Source organism: Neovison vison, chromosome 2, assembly GCF_020171115.1.
Source record: "Neovison vison isolate M4711 chromosome 2, ASM_NN_V1, whole genome shotgun sequence".
Taxonomy (NCBI): domain Eukaryota; kingdom Metazoa; phylum Chordata; class Mammalia; order Carnivora; family Mustelidae; genus Neogale; species Neogale vison.
The window spans coordinates 213840420-213857269 of NC_058092.1; the positions used below are offsets into that span (position 1 = coordinate 213840420).

Below are 16850 nucleotides of genomic sequence, written 5' to 3' on the forward strand. Positions count from 1 at the left end.
TTAAAAAATTTTTAAATAAAAAATTGGGGGGCGCCTGGGTGGCTCAGTGGGTTGGGCCGCTGCCTTCGGCTCAGGTCATGATCTCAGGGTCCTGGGATCGAGTCCCGCGTCGGGCTCTCTGCTCTGCGGGGAGCCTGCTTCCTCCTCTCTCTCTCTGCCTGCCTCTCTGCCTACTTGTAATCTCTCTCCGTCAAATAAATAAATAAAATCTTTGAAAAAAAAAAAAAAATTGGGGCCCCTGGGTGGCTCAGTGGGTTAAAGCCTCTGCCTTCCACTCTGGTCATGATCCCAGGGTCCTGGGATCGAGCCCCGCATCAGGCTCTATGCTCAGCGGGGAGTCTGCTTCCCCCACCCTCCACCTGCCTCTCTGCCTACTTGTGATCTGTCAAATAAATAAATAAAATCTTTTTTAAAAAATTAAAAATAAAAATTAAAAAAAAATTTTTTAAAGCCAGCACATTCATACATACATGAAAATTAACAGCACTCATGCAGAATACTAGAACAGAGGCTAGTAGGAATCCTGACTTGTACACTCAGGATACCAATCAAAAACAACAAAATGGGTGACTCTCCATTTAGGCTCAGCTCATGATCCCAGGAATGTGGGATTGAGCCCCAGGTGGGCTTGTGCTCAGGGCTGAGAGTGGAGTCTGCCTATCTTCCTCCCTCGGACCCCCTCAACTTGCACACATGCGCCCTCTCCCTCTCTCTCCCTCTTTCAAATAAATAAATAAAATCTTTTTTAAAAATAGAGAACACTTGCTTAGCACTTACTATGCACCAGGCACCATTCTAAGCATTTCATATATATTAACTGATTTTATCCTCACAGACCTATGATCTGGAAACTTTACAAAGGAAGCATAGGGGCGCCTGGGTGGCTCAAAGGGTTAAGCCTCTGCCTTCAGCTCAGGTCATGATCCCAGGGTCCTGGGATTGAGCCCCTCATCGGACTTTCTGCTCAGCTGGGAGCCTGCTTCCTCCTCTCTCTCTGCCTGCCTCTCTGCCTACTTGTGATCGGTCTCTCTGTTCAAAAAAAAAAATCTTAAAAAAAAAAAAAAAGAGTCAAACGCTTAACTGACTGAGCCACCTAGGGGCCCCTAGTGTCCCTCTTCTTAACCACTATGCTATACTGTCTCTCAAAAGGCAGAGGAGGAGGGCAGAAGTGGTGTGACCTACACAAAAACAAGGCAGAAGCTCTGCAGAGAAACCACACTCAGGTTCCAGGTAAGTGAGGACGAAGAGTATGTATTCACTGGCCTTAATGAACAAACTCTGGGATGTCCAGATATCTTGAGTTTCAACACACTAGTCTGCCAGTGGGTAGAGGTGCCACAGTAAACAGTAAAAGTTGCACATGCATGTGTGACACACACATATGTATATAAATACTGATAATGATAAAGTGCTATACAAGTGAATGGAATGGTAGAAAACTTGGAAGAAAACACTGGAGAGGAATCTGTCTAGAAATTTGATAGATGTATCCAATACGATAATTAAAAAAAAAAAACAGCTGAAATACACTGATATCCACAATCTACAAGATTTAATTGATAATATTTTAACTGGGCTTAGCCAGTGCTCTGATGGTAATTCTCCACCAGAATTTCATAATGAATGGAAAGATACAGTAAGACAGAGAGATGAAGGGAGAGTAAGTCAAGGATAAATCTGTACAGTCCTGAGCTTAGGACAGATTATGCTTTCCCATCACAGAGCTGTGATCAATTGTTGCAGAATCTCCTGAGGTGCCTGAAAATACAGATAGATCCCTAAGCCCCTTTTCCCCACTACTGAAACAGACTTTTCAAGATAAGGACTAGTGGTCTAGATTTGGTTTTATTTGTTGCCATTGTTTTTGAGGATAGTTGACACTAAGGGTCTAGATTTTTTTTTTTCCTTAAGATTTTATTTATTTATTATTATTTATTATTGTTTGTTTATTTATTTTATTTATTTGACAGGGAGAGACACACGAGAAAGGGAACACAAGCAGGGGGAATGGGAGAGGAAGAAGCAGGCTTTCTGCCAAGCAGGGAGCCTGATGCAGGGCTCAGTCCCAGGACCCTGGGATCATGATCTGAGCAGTGGGTAGACACTTAATGATTGAGCCACCCAGGCGCCCCAAGGTCTAGATTTTTAATAAGCACCCCAGATCAGTGGTTCTCAACTGTGGCAATTCTGCCATCCAGGGAACATCGGTGGCCAGAGACATTTTTGGCCATCACAACTGGTAAAGGAAATACTGCTGGCATCTAACAGAGGTCAAGGATGCTGCTAAACATTCTACAATGCACTGGACAGTTTCCACATCAAAGAATTATCTGACCCAATATGTCAACAGCACTGAGATTGCAAAACCCTTCCCCCCAAGTCATTCTGGTGCTCACTAAAGTTTGCAAAGTACTCATTAAAGCCCAAAACTCACCAAATGCTTTGAAAGGAACATGAGAAGAAGACATAAGACAATTTTGAGAGGATAAATAAAATTTGTCACCTCTAGAAAAGTCACTGGATTAACACTCACCTACTCCCAGTTCATTCTTCCCATATTAACTCACTAATGGCATCCCTTCCCTTAGGGTCTTAGCCTCAGTTTGTCCATCTGTGAAAGATCATTACAAGACACACTGACTATATTAATCCACAATGCTTAGTGAAGAAGATGAAAATCCTATCTGCCCAGAAGCTGTGGGTGAGTCAAATATCACCATTGTCTGATCACTGGCTACTCACCCAATACACAAGAAGAAGCAATATGTTTATAAAACCAGAAATAGTCTCCTGCTCTGGCTCTCCTACATGTCGTGTGTGTGTGTGTGTTGTGTGTGTGTGTGTGTGTGTGTGTGTGTGTGTGTAAAATTCTTAGGCAGAAGTTATCTGCTCCCTAAGTTCTTCTGCAAGGCATATACACTCCCTGGAAATAAATACTAGCACTATAAGCATTTAAGAGAAGGCAGGGTGTTTCTACTTCCAAACCCTAGCCCTTAACTTCTCAAACTAGTTCCTAATATGCCTCTTCCTTTCTGAAGGCCCAAGGATTCAGGTTACTTGCTGGATTCACATCCTACTGTTTCACATGATTCCTTGACAAAAGCTTCTCTCATAGGGACCCAGGTTCCACAAATTCCACCCCACACACTGGTTCTAAAAAAGCATATAACATCTTTCCATTTTAATGGATTTTTAGAGCTAGGTACTCCAGTCTCTCCTATCTCTGAAATGCGAACAGAATGAGGCCTGCACTCATGAAGCCACCTCTTTGAATTCCCTTTATGGATAGGCCACAATCCTCTTATGCTATCACTTTTCTTTTTTTAAGTTCTGGAGGTAGAATTTATCACTCATTCCTCCAAGCACAGCCTCCCAATCAAGGTGCTATATAATAAATAACACTACTGAATATTCACTATACACTTGGCACTGTTCTTTAAATGCTTTAAATATACTGCATTTAATCTTTACAACAACAGATAAAGTAGGTACTATTACCATGACTTTACAACAAGGATTTCACTTTGCCCAAAGTAAAACAGCCACAAATCTTTCTCTCTGGTAGCCCTTTTCCCTATCAGAATACCCCATTAGGGCAAAAAATCAGGTGTTGCCCTACAAAATATTTAAAATCCAGATTCAGTTAAAATTCTGTGGAAATTCCAAACTGATATCCATAATAATAACTTTCCCACTTTATCCAGGAAAAGCCAGTCAACTCAGGGCACTGTCTGACAAGCACCATTTCTATTTTCTAATTACTAGGACAGAACCAGCCTGATTCAGTAGGTACGTGAGCCACTATGGGGCAGCATCCTCATCTTACATGTCCTCTGAAAAGGGCTCAACTCAAAGTGGGTGTTTAGCCTATACTTGAAAGTGGAAGTAATTCAGGGGCTTTCCCAAGACTAAGCAGTAAACGGCCAAAACCAGGAATTTGCCAGTCCTTACTCCAGGGTATCAGCCATCGTCTTCATCTACTAGAGATGAAGTAGCTTCACAGAACAGAATTCAAGCCAGTCCCAAAAGAATCTACTGAGTCTGCCTACTTGCACTAACTAATAATACAGCTGAAGAGGTTTAAATAAACATGACTACCTCAGCTTCCCATTCAAATTATTTTATACAAGATGGAATGCACTTGCACCTTCATAAGGAGGAACCAACTCCAAATTGACAGGATTTCAGGCAACTCTGATTGAAAATCACATTTTTCTGACATCTCCCAAAATGAGAATTCATTGTAAGATCCTCTTCTCAATGAGCAGGAGCCTCCTTTAAATTAATACTGTCTATCTCCTGTTCAAGCCCTGAACTTCCTCAAGCAGCAAAATGTCACTCATAGCTTCTTCATTTCCTTTCCTGTTGAACCATACAAGCCTCATGAATACCACCTAAGTATAAAATGAAATTTCTAAGACAGACTCCCATAATCTTCTTAAAGAAAGCCCAAAAGGTAACTGCAACCTTACAAACTAACATTTATCAGACTTTATAATAGCACAGCCACAGTACAAGGTAAAAAGAGGCCCCAAAATTACTAAGTTATGGTCCCTGCCTTGAGAAGCTCATTGTTCAGAAGTACATATTCTGATTCTTCCTTAAAAACAAACAAAACAAACATTATTTTTCCCAAGATTTTTCATATTTGCCTTCACTTAGAGCTATTCCCACGATATTAAGCTCACCAGGCCTCCTGACTTCCAGCTGCCTAGTAATATCTCCATGTGCACACCTCAGAAGCAACTTGATCTCAGCATAGCAGACTCTCTCCCTTATACCTATTTCCATAGTCTCTCAAGCCCTTAAAAATCTGCTCCATTTTTTTTTTTCTAAGATTTATTTATTTGACAGAGAGAGATTGCAGAGAGGGAGACAGAGAGAGAGGGGGAAGCAGGCTCTCGGCTGAGCAGAGAGCCCGATGCAGGGCTCGATCCCAGGACCCTGAGATCATTACCTGAGCAGAAGGTAGAGGCTTAACCCACTGAGCCACCGAGACAACCCTGCTCTAATTTTTCTTTTATATATATATATATATATATATATATATATTAAGATTTTATTTATTTATTTGACAGAGAGAGAGATGACAAGTAGGCAGAGAGGTAGGCAAAGAGAGAGGGGGGAAGCAGGCTCCCTGCTGAGCAGAGAGCCTGATGTGGGGCTCAATCCCAGGACTCTGAGATCTTGACCTAAGGCAAAGGTAGAGGCTTAACCCACTGAGCCACCAAGGTGCCCCTGTTCTAATTTTTCTAATCCATGTCCTGGTCAATGAAATTCCCATTCACCCAATCTCTCAAATTAGAAAATTTAGGGGTGCCTGGATGGCTCAGTGGATTAATATAATCAGTGTGTCTTGTAGTCAGGTCATGATCTCAGCATCCTGGGATCCAGCCCCGCATAGGGGCTCTCTACTCAGCAGGGAGCCTGCTTCCCTCCCTTTCCCTCTGCCTGCCTCTCTGCCTACTTGTGATCTCTGTCAAATAAATAAATAAAATCTTTAAAAAAAAAAAAAATTAGAAACCTTAGCCTACTCTCTCTCCCTCATCACTAAGTCATTGTTGCATCCATCCCAGAAAGACCTCTAAAATCCATTCCCCTCCTCTTCATTCCCACTGCACCCTTAATTCAGACTCTCAGTCAACTGCAACAACTCTAATTAGTCTCACTGCTTCATTTCTCATTACTTTAATCCACACTTCTGTCACTCCCTAACATAAAAAACTCCAATGGCTCCCTAATCTCTTTTCAGTTTTACCTCCTGGCAATTTTCCCACCACACATCCTGTTTGGGACAAATTTTTGAGACTTAAACATCATGTTATTTTTTCTCTTCACACTTTTACCATCCCTTTGTGCATGCTGTGCTCAACTGGAATGCCTTGTCTTATTTGTACAAGCTCCTACTCATCCTTCAAAACCCAACTCAAGTATCTCCTGCCTGCAAAAATATCTCTGACTCTCCCACATATGGCAATATTCCCTTCACACTGTATAAACTCCTTTATAAGGATAGGTAACACACAGTACTACAATTTTTATATGAATACATTTCTCTGATGTCCTTGAGAAAAGATACTCGTATTTCTAACTCCAGTGCCAGTTACATAGTACATATGCAATAAATGTGTGTTGAATAAACAGTGTACCTTCATATATCCTGGACCTGTCTGTGATTTGGGTATTTTCTCCAAATTTTATGGATTTTTGAACTTAACTCTATGTGCGATTCCAACTTTCATAAATGCTTTCAGTTTTCAAGGTTTTTTTTTTTTAATCACACAAATGTTGAACAAATGAATGAATTACAATGCCTAAACATACAATGAAGAAGTCTTAAAGACTCACCTAATCACTAAGAATGGAAATTCCCCCTTTATAATCGTAACAAGAAGGATCCACCTTCCTCTAAGAGTGAATGATCTGCTATCCCAAAAGCTTCCCCATAGGAAAACTGTGCAGACTGGTCCAGTCTAAGAAACACCCAATTAACTTGGGCTAAGGACAGGGACACAAACCATAGTTGTTCTGGTTTACAAAGTCACTGAGAGCTGACAATAGCAAAGAAACCGTTCTCACTAAGCTCAAAACTTCTGCTGGAAAGAACAAACTAGGGAGGGTATGATGATCCAGAAAACATTTTCCCAGTCTGGCCCAAGTTCCTACTCCCCCAGTCTCCAAGAAGCAGCACTCCTCCGCTCTGATAGGGCTCCTTCCCCAGGGAACCAGCTTGTTCTCTTCTTATTTCTTCCCCACACCTGCCTGGGAACAGGTTTGTTTCCCAGGCTCGCTCCAAGTAACCCCGAGAAAACACAGCAGCTTCACTGATTCCGTGTATAGGGTGGGCTAAAGCCCAGCGGTCAGAGAATTAAAAGAGGGGGAGGCTGAGGGCCCTTCCAGGACCACTGAAGACTTCAAAAGACCGGCCCAGCCTGCATCTAACCCTTCTCAGAGGTCCTGCCCAAAGCCCTCACCCCAGGGCCAGGCTGGACTGGTCAGAAGGCCTCCCAGGAGCGGCGACAACCGGGGGGAGAGAAGCTCTGGAGACTGCTTGAGGCTTCGGGAGCAGCCCCATGCTAGGGTCAAAGGTCAGTATCTCGGCCGCCAGGATGCCCCGGCGGGGAGCAGGAAGGCCACGACAGGCACCGGAAGGTCGGAAGGACCAGCCCCTGGAGGAGCAAAACGCTTCTTGCTCCGCTTCACCGCCTGGGCCCAGCCTCCCAGCCGCACGCAGCCTCAGCCCGCCTCAGCAGCTGTCCTCCTTCTCTCCCTCCCTCCCTCTCCCCCTCCCTCTCCCCCTTCCTCACCGCCCCCCACCCCCGTCACCACCGTCGTCCCCTAGGCGAGCGTAGGCCCCGCCCCTAGAGCCGCCTCGGGGCCAAGGCCTAACCCGCAGGAGCTGCAGGGGTTAGCCAGGTTCCGGGACCAGCCCGGGCCGGCGCCGCTTACCGAGCCCTGGACTCCTCCTCCACCACCCGCGCCGCTCCCGGGCCCGCTCGCTCCCGACGCCACCGACGCCGCCGCTCCTCGGGCTCACGGACGCGCTCCCTACCTCCGCCGACCCTTCCCCTGTCCCACGGTGCCCCGCCGGGTCCTAAAGCCCGCTGGGTGATAGGTACGTCCGCGCCGGTTTCCTGAAGCTGGCTCAGAACACGGTTCCCAGCAAGCATCACAAGGACTACAACTCCCGAAATGCACCGCGAGAAAGACATTAGAAAAAGAAGCATCTATTGAGGGTCTCCTGAATGCAAATGGCAATAGCAGTTTTTTAAAATATAGGAGAATTATACATATACACCTTTTAAATCCAGCGGACTCTGAATTGGGCAATTCCACGTCTAGGAATAAAAATGTATATGTTCCATGGGGCACTTGGGTGGCTCTGAGAGTTAACCTTGACACTTGGTCTCACCTCAGGTCTGATCTCTGTGTCCTGAGTTCAGGCCCCTCATTGGGCTCCACGCTGGGTGGTGAGCCCACTTACAAAAAAAAAAAAAGTGTATGTTCCAGGATGTTTATTGCAACTTTGTAAATAAAATATAGGAAACAGGGGCACCGGGGTGGCTCAGTGGATTGAAGCCTCTGCCTTTGGCTCCAGTCATGATCCCAGGGTCCTGGGATGGAGCCCCGCGTCGGGCTCTCTGCTCAGTGGGGAGCCTGTTTCCTCCTCTCTTCCTCTGCCTGCCTCTCTGCCTACTTGTGATCTGTCTGTCAAATAAATAAAAATAGGAAACAGACCCATTCAACAAATACCTACTGTGTGCCTACTATGTGTAAAGTACCATGTGTTAACTGGGAAGGTAACTTCCTTGTTTTAGTTTTCTCTATGCAAAATGGAAGATTAAAAAAGGGCTGGGCAGTGTGTTTGTGTGAGCGCGTGCAAGGTCCGCACACCTGCATGTGTATATGAATGAATAAAGTCATTCAATCCTTTCCCCCCCCCCAAGATTTTATTTTTAAGTAATCTCTACACCAGAGATGCCTGGGTAGCTCAGTCAGGTAAGTGTCTGCCTTTGGCTTAGGTCAGGATCCCAGGGTCTTGGGATGGAGTCCCGCATCTGGCTCTTTGCTGAGGAGGGAGCCTCCTACTACCTCTGCTTGTTGCTACCCCTGCTTGTTCCTTCACATTCTCTCTCTCTCTCTCTCTAACAAATAAATAAATAAAATCTTTAAAAAAAGTAATTTCTACACCAAATGTGGGTCTTGAACCTACAATCTAGAGATCAAGAGTCACATGTTCCACCAACTGAGCCAGCCAAGCACCCCAAGTCATTCAATCCTTATGAATTCATGAATTAAATATTTCACAGGTGAGAAAAAGGTGTAATTAGATAGTTTGTCTAATGCTCCAGAGTTAGTAAGAGGTGAAGGAGACTTTGAAGACAAATCCTCCCAGGAAAGTGATCTTAAAGACCTAGAAGCTCAGGTTCTATTTTGTGGGAAAAAAATTTTTTTTCTTGTCTATTTACACAGTAATGTAAGATGAGATTAGTGGTAAAAAAGGTATACCTTAATAGAATATTAGGGTGAGAAGGGGCAAAAGGAAAGTATCTTGAAATATCCCCCAATAGTTCCTGAGCACCAGTTAGAAATCTATCCACCTGAATAAACCCCTTTTCATACCTGATTTCCTTTTTTCCCCCTAGATTCTTTTATTTGTTTGTTTATTTATTTATTTATTTATTTATTTGAGAGAGAGAGAGGAGAAGGAGAAGGGGCACAGGGAGAGGGAGAAGCAAACTCCCCGCTAAACAGGGAGCTTGACATGGGGCTCCATCCCAAGACCCTGAGATCATGACCTAAGCAAAAGGCAGATGTTTAATGGACTGAGCCACCCAGGCACCCTCATACCTGATTTCCTTTTAACAAATGTTTGTTAAGCATCTACTGAATACCCAGTTCCACGAGTAGTAAAAACAATAATTATTAATACAATGCTGAGATTATGTTATAACAAAGTGATAGATACATTGATAGATATACAGTTAATTGTTTTAAATATCAGACAATGAGTTATCAAGGTCAGGCTTAGGAAGTCTTAAGTTGTAAATGCTCTGGAAGTTCAGAGAAAGGAAAATTCCATGTCAGTCTCCGGAGGCTTCCTGGGGGAAGGTGAAGTTGGAGTCACGTCTTAGAGGAGAAGGTGTAAGGGTGAAGCAGCATAATACACTGTCCATGCCTAGGTCCAGGAAGTTAATTAAATACAAATTCAGACAAGAGTTAAGTTTAGAAGGCCATACACTGAATAGGTAAGAGCACAACATCTGGAACACTGCAGAAGAAATCCTGACTGCCACCTACTTGCTATATGACTTTAGACAATTACCTGAGCTCTTTAAACCTCAATTTCAGGGTGCCTGTCTGGCTCAGCTGGAAGAGCATATCACTCTGGATCTTGGGTCATGAGTTCAAGCCCCACATTGGGTGTAGAGATTACTAAAAATAAGTAAACTTAAATAAATAAATAAATAAACCTTAGTTTCCTACCTGAAAAATGGGGATAATAAAAGGCCTATGGCATATTGGTTAGGTTATCCAGCCTTGAACCCTTCCTCTCCTATTCTGGTAACCTCTTCCTTTGGGTAGTGTTGGTGAAAACTAGGCCCTGAGCAACCAAGGTAAATGAGTTCATGTGACCTGGGCTTGGCCACTAGGTGCAGCCTCCAAGAGCTTTGACTCTTGGTCAAAAGATGCAAAGATCAGGGCGCCTGGGTGGCATGGTCAGTTGAGCATCCAACTCTTGGTTTTGGCACAGGTCATGATCTCATGGTCATGATTGCATGGTCATGGGATTGAGCCCAGAGTCAAGCCCCACATCAACCTCCGAGATCATCATGGAGTATGCTTGGGATTCTCTTTCCCTCTCCCTCTGCTGTTCCTGCTCATTCATTCTCTCTCTCTCTCTCTCTCCCCCTCTCTCTCTGAAACGGATAAATAAATCCTAAAAAAAAAAAAATGCAAAGATGAAAGGATAGTCAGAATTCATTCATAACACGTATATCCTGGCTTTATGATTCCTGCTGAAAAACAGTTGTACTTCCTATTTCCTGTCTTCAAAGAGTGTCTTGCTTCCTGCTCATTTTCCAAAGTTGCCCCTTCTGTCTCTAACAGGTTCTGTGAGCCCCTTATATTCTAATAAATTTCACTTTTCCTTAAGATAGGCTATTTCTGTAACTATTCTATAACTCTTAGCCAAAAGGTTTCTAAGGGATATCACACACATAGACATGTGCTCACTCAGGCTTACTCATTCCTTCACCAAACATCTATTGAAGTCTTTCTCTGTGCCAAGCTCTAATTTGAAAGTGAGGATACAAAGATGAAAGAAATCCTATGACAACTAAGAACAGCTGGAGGAGGAGCAAATTTGGGCAGGAAGGTGATGGTTAGGGCATGTTGAGATTGAAATGTCTGTGAGACATTCAGCCAGAAATATTTAGTAGACATGTAGGTACCCTTTTTTGGAGCTCAGCCGAGATACCTAGGTTGTAGATAAATATTTTTGAGCGATTGGCTTAGGGGTAATTGTTCAAATAAAGAGGGCGAAAGAAAGAAAGGGAGGAGGGAAGGATGGAAGGAAGGAAGGAAAGAAGGAGGGAGGGAAGGAAGGAAGGAAATAAATAGGGGTGCCTGGGTGGCTCAGTAGGTTTGAGATTCTCTCTCCCTCTCCCTCTGCCCCACCCTCGTGCTCTCTCTGTCTCTAAAATAAATAAATAAGCCCTTTTCTAAAAAGAAAGAAAGAGGAAAGGGCCCGTGATAGAATTTAAATACCAACATTTATTGATGAACCAAATACTATCTTTAAAAAAGAGGAAAACAACAGGAGAAAGTACCATGGAAATCACAGGAGGGACTTTCAAAAAGGAGGTCATCAAACTTCTCAAAGAGAAAAGGAAATAAAACTATACTTGAGGGGGGCGCCTGGGTGGCTCAGTGGGTTAAAGCCTCTGCCTTCGGCTCAGGTCATGATCCCAGGACCCTGGGATCGAGTCCCACATCGGACTCCTTGCTTGGCGGGGAGCCTGCTTCTTCCTCTGCCTCTGCCTGCCACTCTGTCTGACTGTGCTTGCTTGCTCTCTTTCTAACAAATTAGAAGAAAAAAATCTAAAATAAAAAAATAAAAATAAAAATATATACTTGAGGGCGCCTGGGTGGCTCAGTGGGTTAAGCCACTGCCTTCAGCTCAGGTCATGATCTCAGGGTCCTGGGATGGAGTCCCACATCAGGCTCTCTGCTCAGCAGGGAGCCTGCTTCCTCCTCTCTCTCTCTGCCTGCCTCTCTGCCTACTTGTAATCTCTCTCTGTCAAATAAATAAATAAAATCTTTAAAAATATATATATATATATATATACTTGAAGACCTCAGGAACATCTACCACAGGTGATTTGAGGAATAAATAGGAGAGAAAGTGGAGGTAGCAAATGCTAGAGGATCTTTGCAAGAAACTGGCCTTAAAGGGAAGAGGAGAGGAAGTCACAGCGATAGAGGTGGGGAGATGAGGATGAAAGAGTGACTTCTGGGGCGCCTGAGTGGCTCAGTGGATAAAGCCCCTGACTTTGGCTCAGGTCATGATCTCAGAGTCCTGGGATCCAACCCCACATCAGGCTCTCTCTCAGCAGGGAGCCTGCTTCCCCCTCTCTCTCTGCCTGCCTCTCTGCCTACTTGTGATCTCTGTCAAATAAATAAATAAAATCTTAAAAAAAAAAAAAGTGACGGGCGCCTGGGTGGCTCAGTGGGTTAAGCCGCTGCCTTCGGCTCAGGTCATGATCTCAGGGTCCTGGGATCAGTCCGGCATCAGGCTCTCTGCTCAGCAGGGAGCCTGCTTCCTCCTCTCTCTCTCTCTCTCTCTGCCTGCCTCTCTGCCTACTTGTGACCTCTCTCTGTCAAATAAATAAATAAAATCTTAAAAAAAAAAAAAAAGTGACTTCCAAGACCAAACAGACTGGAGAATGTTTCTATGCTGAAAGCAAGAGGACAGAAGGAGGCTGATGAAATAGAAATGGATGAAAATTCTCACTGAAGTTGTTGGCGGAAGGAGAGAGAAGCAGGGTTCATCAAGAGGAATTGTGTTTGGAGGGAGAAGGAATACACTTGAGAGGGCAGTTGGGTCGGAAGGACTCCTACATATCAAGTTGGAGGTGTTGCTAGAGACTGTTTAGTGCCTCTAAACTGTGTTTTAATTTTGTTTTCTAGCAAAGTCTTAGTTTTGGTGATGAATTGTTGTTATAGTAAAGAGGTATGGTGCAAGGACTCTGGACTCAGATTGCTTGTGATGGAAATCCCACCTCTCCCTCTACCCGCTGAAGAGCCCTTTGATTTTGGTCAATTCACTTAACCTCTCTGTGCTTCGTCGTAACTGTGCCAGGGGCTTGTTAGCGGGGGTGGGGAGGTGGGGGGGGTGGTTCTGTAAGTATTAACTGTTATTATTATGTTCCATTAGATAGTCAACCCACTAGATAGCTCCGTGAGGTTGAAGTTTTCTGTTTTGTTCAGGCCTCCCTACACCGTCGGGAACTTAGCAGGTGCTTGAGAAAAATTTCATGACCAGCTGGGGTGAAAAAGAGAGGCTTGGAAGGAAGGAAAGCCTTGGGAGTGTGACACTTGCAGTTCAGGGATCAGCCTGAGAGATTCCTGAGTAAGACTCTGCGCTTCCCCGGGCTTGAGGCGTTGGCCTACAACGCGACTCAAGGAGCGTGGGTAGTACTGGCAAGAAAGGAGGCGCTGAGACCCTTGGGTGCTCGGGAGGCTCCTCCCCCGCGAGGCTACCGTGGCTCCGCCCCCTGGAGGGCGGGGTCGCGCCGGCGGGGCGTGAACCGGGTGAGACGGAGCCGACTACCCGGGCCTGGCGTCCGCCCACCTCATCGACGGGGGACGGAAGTCTCGGCCCGGCACTGTGTGCAGCCGGCAACCCACGACCGAGCGCCGAGCCTCGCCCCATAGGGCGGCCAGGCCCGGTCGTGCACCCTCGCGGGCGAACTATGAAGCGTATGGGGACTCTGCGGCTGCTTTCCGACCTCAGCCACTTTAGCGGCGCGGGCCGGCTCCGGGAGTTGCTGGCCGGGGACCCAGCCGTAAGAGTCCGCTGCAGCCCGGACGGCCGTCACCTGCTGCTCCTGCGACCCCCGGGGGCGCCGAGCCCACAGCTGCTGGTCGCGGCGCGTGGCCCCAGCGCGGAGCTGGAGCGTGCCTGGCCGGCCGGCCACACCTCACCGCTAGATGCCTTCTTCCTGCCGTGGCCGGCGCGACCGGCGCTAGTCCTGGTGTGGGAAAGTGGCCTAACCGAGGTGTGGGGCGCGGGAGTGGGGCCTGGCTGGCGGCTGCTGCGGAGCACCGAGCTGTGTCCGGGCGGTGGAGCCCGCGTGGTGGCCGTGGCGGCGTCCCGAGGCCGCCTGGTGTGGTGCGAGGAGCGGCAGGATGGCGCTGAGGGCTGGCAAGGGCCGCCTGCTGCTTTCAGCCACTGCGTGTGCTTCCGAACCCTGGAGCCCAGCGGGGAGGCCGGCACCAACCTGGGCCGCACACACATCCTGCTGCACCACTGCCCCTCTTTCGGACTACTGGCCTCCCGCAAGGACCTCTTCCTGGTGCCCACTGCCACTACTTGGCCTGGCGTGAGTCACATTCTGCTCATCTGGAGCCCAGGCAAGGGCAAGGTGGTGGTGGCTGCCCCATGTCTTGGCCTCTCCCACAGTCAGAGCCTGAATCCCGGACGAGGGGACACATGGGACTTCCGGACACTGCTCCGAGGTCTTCCTGGGCTGCTGTCCCCCATGAAGCCATTGACTGTACATACCTGGGCCCCAACTCCCCAGGGACTGTTATTGCTTGACTTCAGGGGCACTGTGAGCCTGGTGCAATCCCATGGTGGTACGCGGGCTGTGGGCACACTGCAGGAGGCACCTGCAGGCCTGGCAGGGTCTGCAGCACTGGGAACATTTCATGGGACTCTGGCTTGTGTGCTGGGCTCCACGTTGGAACTGCTGGACATGGGCAGCGGGCAGCTGCTGGAGAGGAAGGTCCTAAGTACAGACCGAGTACATTTACTGGCACCCCCAGCCCCTGGCATGGAGGATGAGGAAGAGCTGGAGATCCGAGGGGGTCTTCGTTTGCTTTCAGCCTTGGGTCTGTTTCGAGTAGGCTGGGAAGCCCCACAGGGCCTTGAGGTGCCTTCAGCTGAGGACCTGGTGTTCGAGGAGGCCTGCGAGTACTACCAGCGACGGAGCCTGCGGGGTACCCAGCTCACCCCGGAGGAACTGAGACACAACAGCACATTCCGGGCACCTCAGGCTCTGGCCTCCATTCTCCAGGGACATGTGTCCCCATCTACACTGTTGACCACACTGAGGGCTGAGCTTCGAGATTACCGGGCCTTAGATCAGCTCAAAGCCCACCTGGTGGCTGGGGATGATGAGGAAGCTGGCTGGACTGAGCTGGCAGAGCACGAAGTGGCACGCTTGCTGAGGACGGAACTGGTGGGAGACCAGCTGGCCCAGCTCAACACAGTTTTCCAAGCCCTTCCTACAGCAGCCTGGGGTGCCATCCTCAGGGCCCTGCAGCTCCAGCCAGACGGGAATGGCAGGTTGAGGTCCCATGCTCCCCCTGATGTGTGGAAGAAGGTACTAGGAGGTTCTTCAGCTGCAAAGGAACCCCCCAATGGGATACTGCCCGTCTTTGAACTTCTGTGCCAGTGCCTCTGCCGGCTGGAGCCGCAATGGCTGCCACCCTTTGTGGAACTGGCACAGCAGCAAGGTGGGCCAGGCTGGGGGGCGGGGGCCCCGGGGCTGCCCCTGTATCGTCGAGCCCTGGCAGTCCTAGGTGAGGAGGGGACCAGATCTGAGGCGCTGGAGCTGGAGCTGCTCTTGGGCAGTGGGCGGCCCAAAGCTGTGCTCCAAGCTGTGAGGCAGCTTGTCCAAAAGGAGCAGTGGGAGCGGGCTCTAGAAGCAGGCCTGGCCCTAGGCCCCTCCAGTCCCCTGCTTCGAAGTGAGATCTTCAAACTGCTGTTGGCCGAATTTGCCCGGCACCGTCGACTTGATGCTCACCTCCCTCTCCTTTGCCGCCTGTGCCCACCAGACTTGGCTCCAGCTGAGCTCCTGCTTCTACTACGGACACACCTCCCAGATGATTCAGACCCCCTTACCCCATTCCCTGAGCCAGGAACAGAGCCTCCTCTCACCGTGGGCTTGCTCAAAACCCTGCTGGAGCAGACTGGGGCTCAAGGACGGCCCTCGGGCCCAATTCTAAGCCTGTATGAGGACATCCTATGGGACCCAGGCACTCCACCCCCCACCCCACCTCGGGGACCTATGACTACCCTCCAGGCATCAGACCACTCAGGCTTGGAGGCCTGGGCACCATCTGGACAGGGCCTCTGTGTGACTGACACAGGCTGAAATTCATTTCTAGGACACAGCAATCAGGGAAGGTGCCTAGGAGCTGGCCCAGAGCCAGGGTGGGTCCTACGCGTGCAATACTTTTCTCTCTTCTAGAGCAATCTTAAAATATATATATATGATAAATGTATGATTTAATATATATATTTGGTCTGACCTCAGGTTATTGTGCTAGTGCAGAGCTCCTAAAACCCTTGGAATTTCCTGAGTGATAGGAGGGTGCCTTTTGTTATTCATAAGGAGCTTCTTTAGGTCACATTAGCATTTATGCTAATGAGGTAACTTAAGGTGGGGACACCCACCTGAAAGACCAAGGGAGGAGAGGGTTGGAACTTTCAGCCCTATCTCCAGCATCCTGGGAGGCCAGTGGGGCTAGAGATTGAACTCTATAGAAACTCCTGAATGAGGAAATTCTGTGAGAGCACATGGAGGTGCTGGGAGGGTGAAACCCCCCAGAGAAGACATGGGAGCTGCACACACGCCCCTCCCCCCAACCTGTGCCTTGCCCTATGGATCACTTCCATCATGCTATTCCTTTGTAATAAACTTATAAATGTCATTAAAGTATCTCCCCAAATTCTGTGAGCCATTCTAGCAAATCGTCAAACCAGGTTGTAGCATGCGAATGCCCAGTTTCTAGCCAGTGGGTCAGAAGCACAGTGACTTGCAACTGGCATTGGAAGGGGGGTCAGTCTTGTGGGACTGAGACCTTAACCTTTGGATCCTGCTCTAACCCCGGGTAGTTCCTGTAAGAATTGAATTGACATGTGAGACCCCCATCCAAGTACTAACCAGGCCTGACCCTGCTCAAGGTAGCTCAGTTGGTTGAGGGACTGCCTTCAGCTCAGGTCATATGACAATCCTGGAGTCCTGGAATAGAGTCCCACATTCCTGCTCCCTGTTCAGCAAGGGGTCTGCTGCTCCCTCTGACCTTCCCCCATCTCATGCTTGCTCTCATTCTCT

At 47.7% G+C, this 16850-nt stretch overlaps 2 protein-coding genes across 2 annotated transcripts in view; one reads left to right on the forward strand and one right to left on the reverse strand.

Moving 5' to 3' along the window:
* Positions 1-7506, reverse strand: part of ARMH3 (armadillo like helical domain containing 3) — a 182735-nt gene extending 175229 nt beyond the window's left edge. Inside the window, exon 1 of the mRNA XM_044240358.1 lies at positions 7450-7506. The gene's annotated coding sequence lies outside the window, so the exon portion shown is untranslated. The remainder of the gene's footprint in view (positions 1-7449) is intronic.
* A 5872-nt stretch (positions 7507-13378) lies between these two features.
* HPS6 (HPS6 biogenesis of lysosomal organelles complex 2 subunit 3) lies at positions 13379-16451 on the forward strand. The gene has a single exon (XM_044240360.1). It carries the CDS (start codon positions 13479-13481, stop codon positions 15885-15887), a length of 2409 nt encoding a protein of 802 aa, XP_044096295.1. The 5' UTR covers positions 13379-13478; the 3' UTR covers positions 15888-16451.
* Positions 16452-16850: the final 399 nt, after the last annotated feature.

What these genes read in the sequence shown, in the direction of transcription:
- HPS6 (XM_044240360.1), top strand. Translation starts at nt 13,479, where the DNA reads ATGAAGCGTATGGGGACTCTGCGGCTGCTTTCCGACCTCAGCCACTTT.